Genomic DNA, 13,899 nt, shown 5'->3' on the forward strand with positions numbered 1-13,899 from the left:
ATTTGTTTCATCCAAAGAAGTTGAGTACAGCATGAGACAACAACAATATATTTTGCCTCGTATGTAGACAGGGACTGTGAATTTTGTTTCTTGCTATGCCATGCCACAAGATTCAGTCCTACATAATAGAAACCCCATGATGTACTTTTTCTGTCTTCCACGCATCCTGCCCAATCAACATCCGAATAGGAAGAAATATCAGTGTTAGTATCAAAGGTGTAAGATAGACCATACCCGACCGTATGATTAACATATCGTATGATCCTTTTTGCAGCTGCAAGATGAGATTCCTTTGGATTAGCCTGAAATCTAGCACAACAACCAGCATTAAATGCAATATCAAGTCTAGTAGTTGTAAGATATAAAAGGCTACCAATAACGGATCGATACAGTTTTTGATCCATATTTACTCCTTTCTCATCTCTGTGTAGTTTACTAGTGGTGGGCTTAGGTGTCAGTTTCGGAGTTGACTTATCCAGACCGAACCTTGAGACAAGATCCTTATCATATTTTTCTTGAGATAAGTAAATTCCATCCTTATGTTGCTGAATTTGTAATCCTAAGAAGAACATTAATTCACCAACATTGCTCATTTAAAATTCTTTCCTAAGAGAGACTTGAAAATCTTTTGCAAGTTTTTGAGAAGTTAAACCATAGATGATATCATATACATAGACTTGAACAACGACAACATCTTTCCCACTCCACATGGTAAACAAGGTTTTATCCGCTCCGCCTCTCGAAAAACCTTTCCTAGAAGAGAAGTAGTTAGTTTTTCGAACCACGCATGAGGTGCTTGTTTTAAACTATATAATGCTTTTTTAAGCTTAAGGACATGATCTGGGAAGTCGGGATTTTCAAAACCCTTAGGTTGAGCGACATAGACCTCTTCCTTAAAATTTTCGTTAAGGAATGCGGATTTTATGTCCATTTTTGAAACAGCTTAACCTTGAGGAAACAAGCATGAGCTAATAAAAACCGAATGGACTCAAGGCATACCACAGGAGCAAAGGTTTCGTCAAAATCGATACCCTCAATCTGTGAATATCCTAGAGCGACAAGTCTGGCTTTGTTTATGACAATTGTGCCAAAATAATCAGACCTATTCTTGAATATCCATTTGATATTTGAGGGACAAGGTACTAGTTCCAATACGTCTTGTCTTTGAAATTGAAAAAACTCTTTTTTTTGCTCAATAATATGATTTTTATTAAACCAAATAGTTTTTACACAATGAAACAAAAATGAAACAAAAGAAATGAAAAAACACTCTCAGGGATCATCCATGAAATGAGATACAACATATCACTCAGCTAACAAAATCTATAATAAGGTTGATTTTCATTCTCTAGTATATGAATAAACGGTGGTTTTTGTATAAATACTATAACTTCTCCCCTCGCCATACTTGCACCCTTTTTTTCCATAGAATCTGCAGAGAAGTTTATTTCCCTGAAACTGTGAACGAATTTCCATTATTGAAGATATGCAATGATTTTGCTCCATCTTGTAATGGCAAACCAAGTCACCTGACCCGTGGTGAATGTTGTTATTACTGCTTTAGAATCTATTCTAAAGATGACATTCAACTTACCATTTTTCACAGCCCATTCCCCTACACATAGCAAAGCCATCACCTCTGCATAATAGTTAGTTGCTACTCCCAGTCCACCAGCTATTTCCACTATGCATTCACCCCATGAGTTCTTTCCAACAAATACATATTCTGAATTACCAGGATTTCCTCTTGAAGCACCATCACAACAGAGAAGTGTTTGATTTTCCAATGGCAGAAGAAAAAATATTTCCTGGATTCTAGTAGAGTATGTTTTTCTACAATTCAGATTAAAATGTTTCAAAACCTGTAAATCATATGCTGAATTCCAAATCTTGCCTTCATTCTTACTTCATTCTCAGTAGTAAGCTTTAGTATTCTAGTCTTGAGCTTTTGACCATTGAAGATTTCATTCTCATATACACACTTATTTCTCAAAAACCATATTTCTTTCACTGATGGGCTTTTTTGATTGGCAAGATTGAAAATCTCCTCAAATGATCTTGGATTTTTAAAATAAAACATGTCACCAAGCCATTTCCACACAATTTCACTGTGGTTACAATTCCACAATATATGATCCATATTTTCTTCAGAATTTCTGCAAAATGGGCATCTAGAAGAAATATTGAAGTTTCTTTTCTTCATGTTGTCATCAGTAGAGCAGATATTTCTTTTCAATTTCCAGACATTACTAGAGATAGATGGATGGATTGAGTGATTCCATACCTTTTTAGTCCACTGAAGTTTTGGTTGTTTCTTCTTGATACTTTCCACTGCTGAAGCCACAGTGAATTCTCCATTTAGATTAGCACTCCAGGTTCTTCTATCTTCTTTATTATCAGCAACAGGAAGTTCAGTAATATCAAACATTTCTAATATTTCTATAGGAATAACCCAGTCTCCCTCTAACAGTATGTCTGATACTTTCATATCTAGAAATAACTTCAAGAACTCATTCTCAGGGTGTAATTCTGCTAAAGCTTTGTCTTTAATCCAAATATAATTCCAAATTGAAATATTCATCCCATTCCCCACCAGTCATTTAGAATGTTGTAAAACATCTTTTGACACCCATTGTAAACCTGGCCATATAGAGGATTTTTTATAATATGTAATCCATTTACCATTTTTGTCTTGATATTTAGCTTGAAAGTACCTTGACATTCATTCATCTTCACCCTTTAGAAGTTTCCAATAAAGCTTCATTATAAGAGCTTTGTTAAGAATTTCTATCCTTCTCAATCCAAGACCACATTCGTCCAATGGAGTACAAACTGAATCCCACTTTAAAGTTATAACTTTTCTAGTGGAAGGATCACCAGTCCAAAGAAAGTTTCTGATGATTCTTTCACATTCTTTTATTATTGTTTTAGGCCACTTGTATACTTCCATTGAATAAATGGGGTAACTGCATAGAACAAATTTTACCAAAACCAATCTTTCTTGGAATGAAAGTAATCTACCTTTCCATCCAGCCAAGCTTTCTTGTATCATCTCCACTATACTCCAAAGATGAATAGATTTTACTCTCCCTGGTTCCAGCATGACTCCCAAATATTTGTCAGGGGAAGTTGAGAGAGGCATAATATATAATTTTGCAACTTGAATTTTTCTTGCTTCACTTGTACCATCTACAAAACATTTGATTTTTTCTGAACTGATAACTTGACCAGAAGCAGCTTGGTAGTCTTTTAGGACCTTCAACAATTTCTTTACATTTATCTTATCTGCATTGCAGAATATAAAGATGTCATATGCAAAGAAAATATGAGAAGGTTGAATATTTTTTCGTGATATCATTGGATGGATTTGGTTTTCTTGCACCATTCTTATCAAAATTCTGCTTAACTCTTCAGCTATAATAAATAGAAGTGGAGACAGGGGATCACCCTATCTTAACCCCCTGCTCACTTGGAAATATCCCACAGGGCCACCATTTAATAATATAGAAATCCTAGCAGATTTGAGAAGAATGTGCAACCATTTTGTGACATTTCTTGAAAAACCAAAGTGTTGCATGACTTGAAACAAGAACTTCCAACTAAGAGAGTCATAGGCCTGAGTAATATCTAGTTTTAATCCCATATTTCCACCTCTTCTCTTGTATTCCATATCATTAACTAGTTCAGAGGCCAATGCAATCTTCTCTTGAATATTTACTCCCTTAATAAAAGCACCTTGTTGAGGAGATACTACCTTCTTGATCATTTCAGTTAGTCTTTTTGTGATAATTTTTGTCATTACTTTAAAACTGAAGTTCATCAAGCCAATCGGCCTGAATTGTTTTGCTCTTTTAGCATTTTTAGATTTTGGGAGAAGAAGCAAAAAAATTGCATTTAAGCCATTGGGAATGGAACCTCTACTCCACTAGATTTGGATAACATTTATAAAATCTTCACCTATTATCTCCCATACTTCTCTGTAAAACCAACCTGCAAATCCATCAGGCCCAGGTGCACTGTCTGGATTTAATTCAAAGACTGCTTGTCTTATTTGATCTGCTGTTGGAGTGAGTTCAAGAAGGATGTTATCATCTTAAGTCACTACCATAGGAATATCCGTAAAAATTCCTGAGGAATACTGAACTTCTTGATATGTGAACTTTTCTTCAAAATGTTTGATTAGAATCTCTGCTATTTCAACTTGATTAGAAGCAATTCCACCTTCCTGTTTTTCTAATTCAACTATTGCATTCTGAGCTTGTCTTATCTTGAGATTAACATGGAGGAACTTAGTATTAACAACTCATTATTTTAACCATTGAACTCTGGATTTCTACTTAATAATTTATTTTTGTTGATCTAAAAGTAATTCTTGATTTCCTCTTGCTTTTACTAGTTTATTTAAAAGAAGTAAATCCATGGGATTGTTGTCAGATAGTAGAGAAGCCTTCATCATCTCATCCTCTACTTGCTTCAGTTTTTTTGTAACATTCCAAAAAGAATTCTAGTTCCAAATTTGAATATGTTTTTTGAGTCCTTTTAGTTTACTCATGTATATGAAACAAGGATTTTCCAAGATAACTGAATTCCAAGAATCTCTAACTATCTGTTTAAAAGAAGAATGACTTTTACATACCTTGAGTGCTCTGAAAGGTATATTTTGTGGATTAGGAATATCTGCATTAGCACCATATAAAACACCATGATCAGAAATACCTCTTGCTCCCACTTTATAGCCCCAACTTGGGTAAATTTCCAGCTGCTTGTCATTAAAAACTGCTCTGTCAAGATTGCATACAATCCTCTTCTTTCCAGCTCTATTATTACACCATGAAAACTCCAATCCAATTTTTGGTGATTGAATCAATCCACAACCATGTAAGCAATTATTAAATTCCAGCATTGAGATTCTTAAAGGCTTTAGACCACCTCTCTTCTCATATAAACAAGTTACTACATTAAAATCTCCAATTACAAGCCAAGGTTTGTTGAGAACATTTATTTCTTCCATATTTTTCCACAATTCCCTTCTATCTACAGTCAAAGAAGCAGCATGAACTCCAGTAAATAAAGTATCTCCCATTGCTATTGTTATTTCTTGTTTTGTGCATGAAATTATTGATGGAGGTTTTATAGAAGCACTCCAAAGAATCCAGATATTTCCTTTATTCTCATCGGTTGAATTATGAATTATTTCGTAGTGCATTCTAGATAATTTTAACTTTTTAATGAAATCAGAAGAATACCTTATTTTTGGTTCTGCAAGAATTAAAATTGTTGGAATAAAAGCATGAACTAAACTCTCAAGTTTATCTTTGGCCTTAACTCTTCTCAGGCCTCTGATATTCCAGTAAACAATCTTCATTTAGAATTTTGATATTGAGAAGTATTTGCTCTTCTCAGGTTCCCATTTTTACCATTATTTGAAACTAACTGGCTGCCTGTTTTCTGGTTGTCACATTGGTTCCAGGTTTCTGCTTGACAGATAAAGCACCTTTTCCCAATGGAGGGATCACAGTAATAACCTCATTAACTGAAGGTGCACCAGCCACCAACTCCAATATTTTTGTTGTAGATAAGACTGGGAAAGCACTTGGAGAGTTCAAAATTTCTTCTGCCTTAGAATTAGGAGCATTATCAGAAGAGGTTTCACCACCACCACTTTGTGGACTTTGAGAATTCAAAATTTCTTCAGGAAAATTTTGAAGTATTCTAAATTTACATGAATTAACTTCTACTTCCTTAGTTACTTGTTCATCACCAAAGGAAGATTCACCCCCACTATTTTGGGAAATTGAATTAACAATTACTTAAACCCTCTCATCTTCACTGTCTAGAATATGGGTATGAATAGTTTTCTGATCTTTTTCTTCTTCACTAAAACATATATCAAAACCAGCATGTTTATTGTTCTTTGGATTAACCTTCATCCATGTTTTCTTATTTTGAACCACATGCACTGTTTCTTCTTGTTCTGTAACTTTCTTCTTTTGATCTATATTCTGATACACAGTGACCAACAACCTGACAATGAATGCAAAATTTAGGAACCTTTGGAATGTTAAATCTTTGTTCAAAACTACCATGTTTGGACTCAACCCATATCTTATTAGGTATCATTCTTGACATATCAATTTCAACTATGAAAAAGCGGGGGTCTAACAACCACACCCAATATTCCGCTTAGCAATCTGTATGGACAAACTCCAATATACTTTCTAGAGAATCAACTAGATAGTCAGACTCAATCTAGATAAAAAGTATATCAAAGAGTTTTTATCTCTATCTCTCGATTTAAATCTTACTCAAGCAAACCGCGAGTCTCAATTTAAATAAAAGAGAGATAAACTTGGATGGTACCAAATACCAATATCCAAGTGTCAATCAATTTAAATCAACAACCAAAAGGTCGGATATTCTAATTGATTGAACGACGCACAACCTGTATTATTTCAATTATATAAACAAATATAATGCGGAAAAGAAAGAACACAGACACCAGAAATTTTGTTAACGAGGAAACCGCAAATGCAAAAAACCCCCGGGACCTAGTCCAGATTGAACACACACTGTATTAAGCCGCTACAGTCACTAGCCTACTCCAAACTAACTTCGATCTGGACTGTATTTTAACCCCAACCAATCTCACACTGATCCAAGGTACAGTTATGCTCCTACGTCTCTGATCCCAACATGATACTATGTACTTGATTCCCTTAGCTGATCTCATCCACAACTAAGAGTTGGTACGACCCAAAGTCGAAGACTTTATTAAACAAATCTGTATCACACAGAAAAGTCTATGATAATAGATAAATCCGTCTCCCACGAATATACCTACGAGTTTTGTTCAGTCTTTTGATAAATCAAGGTGAACAGGAACTAATTGATAAAGCAGACTTATATTCCCGAAGAACATCCTAGTATTATCAATCACCTCACAATAGTCTTAATCGACGCAGCGAAAAAAGATATTGTGGAATCACAAACGATGAGACGAAGATGTTTTTGATTACTTTTTATCTTGCTTATCGGAGATAGAAATCTCAAGCCAATTATTGTAATTGTACTCGTACGATAGAAACAACAAGATCATATCACACAACTACAAGAAAAGTAGTATCGGTCTGGCTTCACAATCCCAATGAAGTCTTTAAGTCGTTAACCTGGCTTAGAAGAAGAAACCAAAGGTTAAAGGAGAATCGACTCTAGCTTAGCACAACTAGTATCACACAAAATGTGAGGGGATTAGTTTTCCCAGTTGCTAGAGTTCTCCCTTATATAGTCTTTCAAATCAGGGTTTGCAATCAATGTTAGCTTGGTAACAAAGCATTCAATATTCACCGTCAGATGAAAACATGATTTAGATTCAAGCTAATATTTATCAACCGTTAGATCGAAAACATAGCTTGTTATACACAAATTAAATGCACGTTCCTGGGCTTGTGTAACCGTACCCAAACTTGTACATTAGTTGGTTCAACAATATTTAACCAAATGGTTAGCCATATGATCACTTTCATGTCAACCATATTCTTCTTCACCATAACTAGTTCAAATGACTCAAATGAACTAGTTAGAGAGTTGTTCAATTGCAAGGAAATCTCATGTACTACACAAGACACAATTGAAGCAAAAACGATTTGATTCACATGAACCGGTTCATGAACTCTACAGCCACGGTTTCCAATTGCATTCCTTAGTTTATAAAGTTAAGTTCACTAAACATCGTTTTTAGACATAACCTACTCAAGTTCGCGGACTGGGTTCGCGAACTTAAGTTCCCGGCTGGAGTTCACAAACTCCAGCAGAAATTCTCGGGTTTGAGAACTTTGCCAGTTCGCGGACTTAGCTCACGTACTTATCCGGTTCACTTGATCAACAAAGTTCGCAAACTTCGGTTCAAGCAATAAGGACTTATACATATATGTGTTTCCACAACAATGCTTATATCCTCCAAATGGTTATATAGTCTAAACTCTTATTTCAATCATTGAAACATTCTCAGAGGACGTTATATAGTTGTTATTCACAAACCATTTTTCGTCAGAGCAATTTTCAAAGTGATTGAAACATAACATGACTTAGTGAAAGCTTTACCAACACATATTTCGAGAAATAGATAGGCGAGGTGAACTCGGCTCGAAATACCAAATGTGTATAATCTAATTCTATATAGCAAAATGACGTTTGTCTCAAGATAGGAGATAAATAGACTTTTGAGTGATAGATAAGTTCAAATATCCACATACCTTTTAGTCGATGAATATCCACCAGTTCCTTGAGTAGTCCTTCGTCTTGTATGATGATTGCCATGGAGTTATTGAGCTCAACTACACTTTCTATCCTAGTCCAAGACCTTAGCTATAGTAGATTAGAAATCAATACTTATAGTTCTGATCACTAACATTGACAAACATTCTTGAGATAGAAATGCATGCAAGTTCGACCGAGCAATGCTCTAACAATCTCCCCATTTGTCAATTTTAGTGACAAAACTATCAATACATATGAAATACAAAAAATATATAAATAAACTTTTGTAGCTCCTATTCCACAAGCCTGATCTTCAACATTACTTGAAATCTTCGTCACCTCCAAGTACTCCAATGATCCCAAAGGTTGTAAGTTTAGCATCATCGTTGTTGAAAATCCGTAGCTATAACAACGAGAAAACAAGAGTTCTCAATCATTGTTATACAGTGTCATAGTATCATTACGCAGCGTCAAAGTTCAATTGTATCACAACTTTAACAACAATACTATGGTGATACGTCACTCCCCCTTAGTCAATACTCCATCTCACATGGAAACCACTCCCCCTTACATAATGATCCGAAAACCATATGTATTTGTAGTGTGAACTACATATTAATTCTCCCCCTTTTTGTCAATAAAATTGGCAAAGGTACAAGAACGGGATCCTAATGAAATTTCCAAAAGAGACATTTCATGACCAAAAGAAAGCATATATCATCTTATTTAGATGCAATCATAAAGCCGAAGCTAAATGCATTCATCAAGGAGTTTAAAGATACAAGATAACCCCTATAATATTCCCTAGCCGCACTCCCCACAAAGATTTGGAAATTAAGCGCAAGTTCAATTAAGAACTCTCCCCCATAATATGTCATTCCCGAAAGAACAACAAGAGCGACCTTAATTTCAAAAAGAAAAGAAGGATTTCTTTGGACATAAAAAATCACATACAAGTATGAATTTGAATCCAAAATACTCAATTAAATTAATCATAAGAGAACCCATGATTAACTTAATCGGAAATGCTAACACAAGTAAACTTATGGAGACTTAAAAACACTCAATTAGATTAATCACAAGAAAACCCATAATTAATCTAATCGAGATACACATCCAAACTAATCACAAAGTAATCAATTTAATTGGTCATGCTCGACAGAAAGTATCTCATGGAACAACAACTATGCCAAAACAATGACTCAGTCGATAAAGCTCAACATAATACACCTTATGGAACAACACAGTATGTACACAAATTGTGGATCGGAGATCGACCTAATACCATGGAATAATCAAGGATTCATTCTATTTTCCATCACCATTTTCACAATGACATCCAATAGACATAATCCTCGAACACAAAAGATTTTAACCTATCTTCCATCAAAAATTGACATAATAGGCTTAACTTTTGTATTTGTCAAAAGTCAATTCATTCTTTCATCAATACATACATATCAACTCACGAACGACTTTACTTTTGACAAAGTATGGGACAATCAAGTTCACGGACGTAAACACACATATCCCATAACAATATTGCAATATATAAAACCATAAAGATTAATACTGCAAAAATCATCTTCCAAACAAATTTAGAATTTAAACCAATAAATCTAAAAACATGAAGAGGAAAATGTGGGACATAGATATGTGTAATCACAATAATGGCTACTCCAAACTCTAGTTATTCTTCTAAGCAAAACAAGAAAATTATAAGATTTACTAGGCAATGAGACCTTTAAAGAATTCTTTATCGTCCCCAAAGGTTAAAGGAGATCGACTCTATCTTAGCACAACTAGTATCACACAGAATGTGTGGGGATTAGTTTTCCCAGTTGCTGGAGTTCTCCCTTATATAGTCTTTCAAATCAGGGTTTGCAATCTCAAAAAACGGGGGTCTAACAACATCACCCAATATTTCTCTTAGCAATATGTATGGACAAACTCGAATATACTTTTAAGAGAATCAACATGACTCAATCAATTAAAAGTACATGAACGAGTTTATATCTCTCTCTTGTTTTGATTTCCTCAAACAGAAACTGCAAGTACTAATCAAATACAAGGAATAACTTAGATAGTACCAAAGACTAATATCCAAGGATCAATCAATGACAATCAACAACCAAAGGTTGGGTTACTCTAATTGATGATATAACGCACAACCTGTATTATTTCAATTATAAAGATAAAACAATATAATGCAGAAACTGACATAACACAGACACCAGAAATTTTGTTAACAAGGAAACCGCAAAGGCAGAAAAACCCCGGGACCTAGTCCAGATTGAAAACACATTGTATTAACCCGCTACAGACACTAGCCTACTCCAAACTAACTTCGGTCTGGACTGAAGTTGAACCCCAACCAATCTCACACTGATCCAAGGTGCAATTATGCTCTTACGTCTCTGATCCCAACAGGATACTACATACTTGATTCCCTTAGCTGATCTCACCCACAACTAAGAGTTGCTACGACCCAAAGTCGAAGACTTTAATAAACAAATCTGTATCACACAGAAAGTCTATGATAATAGATAAATCCTTCTCCCACGAATATACCTACGAGTTTTGTTCCGTCTTTTGATAAATCAAGGTGAACATGAACTAATTGATAAACCGGACTTATATTCCCGAAGAACAGCCTAGTATTATCAATCACCCCACAATAGTCTTAATCGATGCATCGAAAAAAGATATTGTGGAATTACAAACGATGAGACAAATATGTTTGTGATTACTTTTTATCTTGCCTATCGGAGATAGAAATCTCAAGCCAATTATTACAATTGTACTCGTACGATAAAAACAGCAAGATCCGATCACACAACTACAAGAAAAGTAGTATCGGTCTGGCTTCACAATCCTAATGAAGTCTTTAAGTCGTTAACCTGGTTTAGAAGAAGAAACCAAAGGTTAAAGGAGAATCGACTCTATCTTAGCACAACTAGTATCACACAGAATGTGTGGGGATTAGTTTTCCCAATTGCTAGAGTCCTCCCTTATATAGTCTTTCAAATCAGGGTTTGCAATCTGAAAAAGCGGGGGTCTAACAACATCACCCAATATTTCTCTTAGCAATATGTATGGACAAACTCGAATATACTTTTAAGAGAATCAACAAGACTCAATCAATTAAAAGTACATCAACGAGTGTATATCTCTCTCTTATTTTGATTTCCTCAAACAGAAACTGCGAGTACTAATCAAATACAAGGAATAACTTGGATAGTACCAAAGACTAATATCCAAGGATCAATCAATGACAATCAACAACCAAAGGTTGGATTACTCTAATTGATGATATAACGCACAACCTTTATTATTTAAATTATAAAGATAAAACAATATAATGCAGAAACTGACATAACACAGACACCAGAAATTTTGTTAACAAGGAAACCGCAAAGGCAGAAAAACCCCGGGACCTAGTACAGATTGAACACACATTGTATTAACCCGCTACAGACACTAGCCTACTCCAAACTAACTTCGGTCTGGACTGTAGTTGAACCCCAACCAATCTCACACTGATCTAAGGTACAGTTATGCTCTTACGTCTCTGATCCCAATAGGATACTAGAAACTTGATTCCCTTAGCTGATCTCACCCACAACTAAGAGTTGCTATGACCCAAAGTCGAAGACTTTAATAGGAAAATCTGTATCACACAGAAAGTCTATGATAATAGATAAATCCGTCTCCCACGAATATACCTACGAGTTTTGTTCCGTATTTTGATAAATCAAGGTGAACATGAACTAATTGATAAACCAGACTTATATTCCCGAAGAACAGCCTAGTATTATCAATCACCTCACAATAGTCTTAATCGACGCATCGAAACAAGATATTGTGGAATTACAAACGATGAGACAAAGATGTTTGTGATTACTTTTTATCTTGCCTATCGGAGATAGAAATCTCAATCCAATTATTACAATTGTACTCGTACGATAAAAACAGCAAGATCCGATCACACAACTACAAGAAAAGTATTATCGGTCTGGCTTCACAATCCCAATGAAGTCTTTAAGTCGTTAACCTGGTTTAGAAGAAGAAACCAAAGGTTAAAGGAGAATCGACTCTAGATTAGCACAACTAGTATCACACAGAATGTGTGGGGATTAGTTTTCCCAGTTGCTAGAGTTCTCCCTTATATAGTCTTTCAAATCAGGGTTTGCAATCTGAAAAAGCGGGGGTCTAACAACATCACCCAATATTTCGCTTAGCAATAGGTATGGACAAACTCGAATATACTTTTAAGAGAATCAACAAGACTCAATCAATTAAAAGTACATCAACGAGTTTATATCTCTCTCTTGTTTTGATTTCCTCAAAAAGAAACTGCGAGTACTAATCAAATACAAGGAATAACTTGGATAGTACCAAAGACCAATATCCAAGGATCAATCAATGACAATCAACAACCAAAGGTTGGACTACTCTAATTGATGATATAACGCACAACCTGTATTATTTCAATTATAAAGATAAAACAATATAATGCGGAAACTTACATAACACAGACACCAGAAATTTTGTTAACGAGGAAAACGTAAATGCAGAAAAACCCCGGGACCTAGTCCAGATTGAACACACATTGTATTAAGCCGCTACAGACACTAGACTACTCCAAACTAACTTCGGTCTGGACTGTAGTTGAACCCCAACCAATCTCACACTGATCCGAGGTAAAGCTATGCTCTTACGTCTCTGATCCCAACAGTATACTACATACTTGATTCCCTTAGCTGATCTCACCCACAACTAAGAGTTACTACGACCCAAAGTCGAAGACTTTAATAAACAAATCTGTATCACACAGAAAAGTCTATGATAATAGATAAATCCGTCTCCCACGAATATGCCTACAAGTTTTGTTCCGTCTTTTGATAAATCAAGGTGAACGGGAACTAATTGATAAACCAGACTTGTATTCCCAAAGAAAAGCCTAGTATTATCAATCACCTCACAATAGTCTTAATCGACCCAGCGAAAAAAGATATTGTGGAATCACAAACGATGAGACAAAGATGTTTGTGATTACTTTTTATCTTGCCTATCGGAGATAGAAATCTCAAGCCAATTATTACGATTGTACTCGTACGATAGAAACAACAAGATCAGATCACACAACTACAAGAAAAGTAGTATTAGTCTGGCTTCACAATCCCAATGAAGTCTTTAAGTCGTTAATCTGGTTTAGAAAAAAAACCAAAGGTTAAAGGAGAATCGACTCTAGCTTAGCACAACTAGTATCACACAGAATGTGTGAGGATTAGTTTTCCCAGTTGCTAGAATTCTCCCTTGTATAGTCTTTCAAATCAGGGTTTGCAATCTGTAAAAGCGGGGGTCTAACAACATCACCCAATATTTCGCTTAGCAATCTGTATGGAAAAACTCGAATATACTTTTAAGAGAATCAACAAGACTCAATCAATTAAAAGTACATCAACGAGCTTATATATCTCTCTCTCTTGTTTTGATTTCCTCAAACCGAAACTGCGAGTACTAATCAAATTCAAGGAATAACTTGGATAGTACCAAAGACCAATATCCAAGGATCAATTAATGACAATCAACAACCAAAGATTGGATTACTCTAATTGATGATCTAACGCACAACCTTTA

At 35.1% G+C, this 13,899-nt stretch overlaps 2 protein-coding genes across 2 annotated transcripts; both read right to left on the reverse strand.

The window, feature by feature from the left end:
- Positions 1-1,475: 1,475 nt before the first annotated feature.
- Positions 1,476-2,581, reverse strand: LOC113315337. The gene is made up of 2 exons (XM_026563629.1): positions 1,863-2,581; positions 1,476-1,746 (listed from the first exon to the last, which is right to left on the reverse strand). Exons 1-2 carry the CDS (start codon positions 2,579-2,581, stop codon positions 1,476-1,478), a joined length of 990 nt encoding a protein of 329 aa, XP_026419414.1.
- Positions 2,582-2,722: 141 nt separating this feature from the next.
- LOC113315338 lies at positions 2,723-3,799 on the reverse strand. The gene is made up of 2 exons (XM_026563630.1): positions 3,565-3,799; positions 2,723-3,285 (listed from the first exon to the last, which is right to left on the reverse strand). Exons 1-2 carry the CDS (start codon positions 3,797-3,799, stop codon positions 2,723-2,725), a joined length of 798 nt encoding a protein of 265 aa, XP_026419415.1.
- Between the last annotated feature and the right edge of the window lie 10,100 nt (positions 3,800-13,899).

Source organism: Papaver somniferum, chromosome 10 (genome assembly GCF_003573695.1).
Source record: "Papaver somniferum cultivar HN1 chromosome 10, ASM357369v1, whole genome shotgun sequence".
Classification (NCBI taxonomy): Eukaryota; Viridiplantae; Streptophyta; class Magnoliopsida; order Ranunculales; family Papaveraceae; genus Papaver; species Papaver somniferum.